The 4,348-nt window shown below is 33.8% G+C and overlaps 1 protein-coding gene across 1 annotated transcript; it reads left to right on the forward strand.

Moving 5' to 3' along the window:
- The first annotated feature begins 896 nt into the window (after nucleotides 1-896).
- On the forward strand, nucleotides 897-3,598 carry LOC147386703 (uncharacterized). The gene is made up of 2 exons (XM_086423861.1): nucleotides 897-1,350; nucleotides 3,385-3,598. Exons 1-2 carry the CDS (start codon nucleotides 1,021-1,023, stop codon nucleotides 3,472-3,474), a joined length of 420 nt encoding a protein of 139 aa, XP_086279987.1. The 5' UTR covers nucleotides 897-1,020; the 3' UTR covers nucleotides 3,475-3,598.
- The last annotated feature ends 750 nt before the right edge of the window (nucleotides 3,599-4,348 follow it).

The raw sequence follows: 4,348 nt of genomic DNA on the forward strand, positions 1-4,348 counted from the left end.
TTTACCAGACAATAGTTAATCATTCATCGCAAATCATTTGCATTGCAAAAACATTTGTGGTGTACCAAGCAAAGCCTTTATATCATATGATCTGCAAATGAAAGGCATGTACCTATGTCTGCTTTTAACAATGATGTGGTTGGTTTCTACATTTTATTTTTTTAACCTTCTAAGTCTAACTCCACCTACCTAATTGATTAGCATTAATATCAGGGATTATATTTACTATCATAACGAGAGAAGGTAGAGTAGAAGTTGCTTGACATCAAAATTTTAAAGAAAAAAAAATCAAAATCAAAATTTCACTCTTAAATCATCGAGAAAAAGCAACATTGATGATCAAGGGGTAAACCGAATCTTGCATTTTGCAAGGGGGGAAACCAAATATCACTAATATAGCGGGGGTGTTTCTAAAATACACGAAAGAGAGATATTTTATTGGCACATCTATTTTTTACTCATAATACACACCCTTTCAAAATTAAACTGAAGGTTGGATTGATGTGTTATAAGTAAATTGTTTGTGTGTTAATAAAACAAAGTACCACGTGTTACGCAAGGAGATAAGTAATTACCCAACACCGGAAGTATAGGATAGTACCCAAGAAAAATAAATCATAATGGCAGACAAAAAACATGGGGACGCGTATTTGCCGCTACCTGCGAGATAGGTGGAGAAATACAGATCTTGTCAGTAAGCAAAGCACTAAGACAATCAGAATCTTTAGGAAGAATCTTCCATCTCAACCGTTGATTTGAAGGAAAGTCAACAGCAACGTTTGACATTAGTTTGTTTCCTTTCTAAACTCGCGCGTACTTCCCAACGAGCAACGGCTATATTCCCATACCTTCGTTATTCAAAAATCAATCATTCCAATCTCGCTCGCAACGGTCATTTTCGTCCTCTCAATAAGGCAACTCCCACACAACACCTAAACAAATCCCTCTCTCTCTCTCTTCTCTCCTTCTCTTCTAAACATATTCTCTCATCTCAGCTTTAATTAGAAGAGCTCTAATCTAATGGCGTCTTCTGCAAAGATACAACACATTAACAAAGCATCTTCAGATGAATTGCTTCGGAAATTTGCGGAATTAGGATCAGAATCTGACAATAAAGCTTCGCGAAAGAGAGATTTACGAGTAGTGAAACGACGTAGAACATGTCGAACCAATATCGATGAAGATAATTACAAGAACCCATTGAAGAGTAGTAATAGCTTAGTTGAGAGAAAATCTCTTCTTCCTCGAAGATCAGCATTTCTTGGGCAGATTGGGATTGGGAGGATATCTCAGATCAGATTCAGAGCTAAGGATTTCAAGAACAAATCTTTGTTGGGAACAATTGAGAAGGTGAGAGATGCTAATTTCGATTCTAGTCTAATTTGGTACTTTTAAATGAGAGCTTCTATTTGCACATCGATTTTTACTTATAACACCGCAAACTATATGTAAACAATCATTTTATATCAAAGGATTGTGTGGTGTGGTGTAAGTAAAAGTTGGTGTGTCGATAGAATCACTCTTTAAAATTCATGGTTGGTGTTCTGTGGATTTGGATTGGTGATCCATCAGATCAGGGTTGATATCTGATTCAATAGATCTCGGCTTGAGTCTTTATCAAGCTTCTCAATATGTGGACCCAATCTTGCATGTGGTCCCTATTGGATCGGACCTGGTTGATCCATAACTGACCCAATAAGATATCATCAAATAATAGGTCCATTCTCATCCAAAAACTTTGGATTTGGATCGAGGAATTGGATTTTGATAAAGAATCGATTTGATTATCTACCGAATCAGTTCTGGATCAACCATGTCCAGATCCAATAGGCCTCTCAATATCATAAAATCTAAAGATATCATATGAATTATTTAATTAATATTTTATTTAAATATATAAATTTATTTCTATTTTGTATTAAGAAATTGGATAAAATTTTGTGTATGAAATAATATATCTGGTAAAAAACCAATCCGTAAATGGTCTGATCCAATTCTTTTCGGATTTGATCCAATCCTTGTTGGATTGTTCTCAGATTACTCCAATCCGATCCGGACAGGATTCATTGACAAGCCATATTTGAAAGAGTCCGGCTAGCCTCACGAAGTTAGTAAGCATTTCACCCTCACAAAGGGTCCCAGGCTCAACTTATGGCATCCGAAAATATGATCCAATGCTTCACGGATGTAGAGGATAAAATTCTATGAACTTTGAATAAAACATTCCCAAAAAATAATTATTTGTTATTGTTGAATTTCCTTTTTTTAAGTTTGTGAGTTATGTGGAAGTTTGTAGCCGTCCTTCTTCAAAACCTCGGAACAAGTTCAAAAAATTTATTTTTTCAATTATATATATATATATATATATATATATATATATATATATATATATATATGGGGATGGTTCATGGGACATAAGTAAAAACGTATGCAAAAACAATGATTTTTCAAAATTTGGGTTTGAAGTTTTGGATTGAGCTGATTTTTGTGCGGATGATCTCTATGATGAAATTATCATCCTCACAAAAAATCATCTCAATTTAAACCTTCTAACCCTATCAAAAGTGATTTAGAATTGAACTGATTTTTTGTGCGGATGATCTCTATGATGAAAAGATCATCCTCACAAAAATCATCCCAATTTGAACCTTCTAACCCCATCAAAAGAGATTTAGAATATGGACCATTGATTTTTTATCAATAATTAGTAATCTCTTTTGATGAATTTCGAAGTTTCATATTAGGTTGATTTTTTGTGAGGATGATCTTCTCATCATAGAGATCATCCTCACAAAAAATCAGCTCAATCCAAAACTTCTAACCCATATTTTGAAAAATGATTGTTTATATATATATATATATGGGTCGGGTTCCATATACCCCTATTACGACTCACATTGCGACACACCATTTTGTCTTATATGGGCAAAAATGTTTGGAATGGGCTGATTTTTTGTGAGGATGATCTCTATGGTGAGGAGATCATCAATGCCAAAAATCAGCTCATTATGAAACCTCTAGCCCCATGTTTACAAGTTGAAAAATTTTAGACCGTCCAATTTTTGTAAATCAATTTTGATGGGGTTAAAAGTTTTGGAATGGGATGATTTTTTACCAGGATGATCCCCTCACCACAGAGATCATCCTCACAAAAAATCAGCCCATTCCAAACATTTTTTCTCATATAAGACAAAACGGTGTGTCGCAATATGAGTCGTAATAGGGGTCGTAATAACGCTGTTCTATATATATATATATTCAAATATTTACTAAATTAGTTAGGAAAATATTTCTCTACTTAAACCTTGAAAATTTATTAGAGTAGACTAATTGGATTTTGGATCTAATCTGATCCATAACATTTGGATCTTATTTTTATCGCAGACATGGCGTAAAACAGTTGAAGGTGCTTCAAAGGTCTTCATAGAAAAGCATTATAATCGGCATAAGCGTCTGATAAACGATGTTGTTTAGCTCTCTCTATAGTTCCTTGTTTTTTATTTATTTATTTATTTTTTAGTCTGTTTTTCGTTAAATCCAGCATAAATTAGGGCAATGTTCTCTCGGCCCTTACTAAATATTTTATTTATTTTTTATTTTGTCAATGATGAAATAAATACCAATTTTGAATTTTGTGAAAATAGTAGATTGAATTTATATTTTATAGTAGATTATAAGAACAATAAGAGGGTTTATGTAGAAAGAGGGCGAAAATCCTAGCCGATGGGATATCGGATCTAATTCTAACACCATATTACATTGAGTCATACCTCGGATTCCAACACCTTGTTACAATAGATGTGAGTTTGTCGAAATTAATATTCTCAAATTATAAGTATTAAAGAAAAGCCTCCAAGGTCAATTGCATGTTGTTGGTGAGTTTGTCAAAAATGTATTGTGAACGTTTGCCCAAGAAAATGATGTATCCACATTTGCAAAAGATGATCATAATATATTTATTCAAAGGGGTCTCAATTAGACCATGATTGATTTAGATTAGATCGAAATCAATCAGATTTTAATCCAAAAATTTGGTCTTTAGTGGACCACAAAAATTAGCTGAATGTTGGCTCCATGAACTTGATTATAAAATATTAGCTCTTTAAGATTAGGAGAGCTTCGGACAATATCAAACCCATAAGCAATTAAGTTTTTTTTAAAACACAAAATGGATCTTGGGCTGAATTACATGAGCGAAAGGGTCGGACCTTGGGCTTGGATTTGTAATGGGCCTCAATAGACCTTGAACCAGGTAGCCAACAATAAAGAGGGGCAGTTACCATATAGGAAAGAAAGGCAATTGCTATAGTTAGAATGATATCCACAGCCCCATTATGCTTGGTGTCAT

This window comes from Akebia trifoliata, chromosome 14 (genome assembly GCF_017979445.1).
Source record: "Akebia trifoliata isolate Shusen 1 chromosome 14, ASM1797944v1, whole genome shotgun sequence".
Classification (NCBI taxonomy): Eukaryota; Viridiplantae; Streptophyta; class Magnoliopsida; order Ranunculales; family Lardizabalaceae; genus Akebia; species Akebia trifoliata.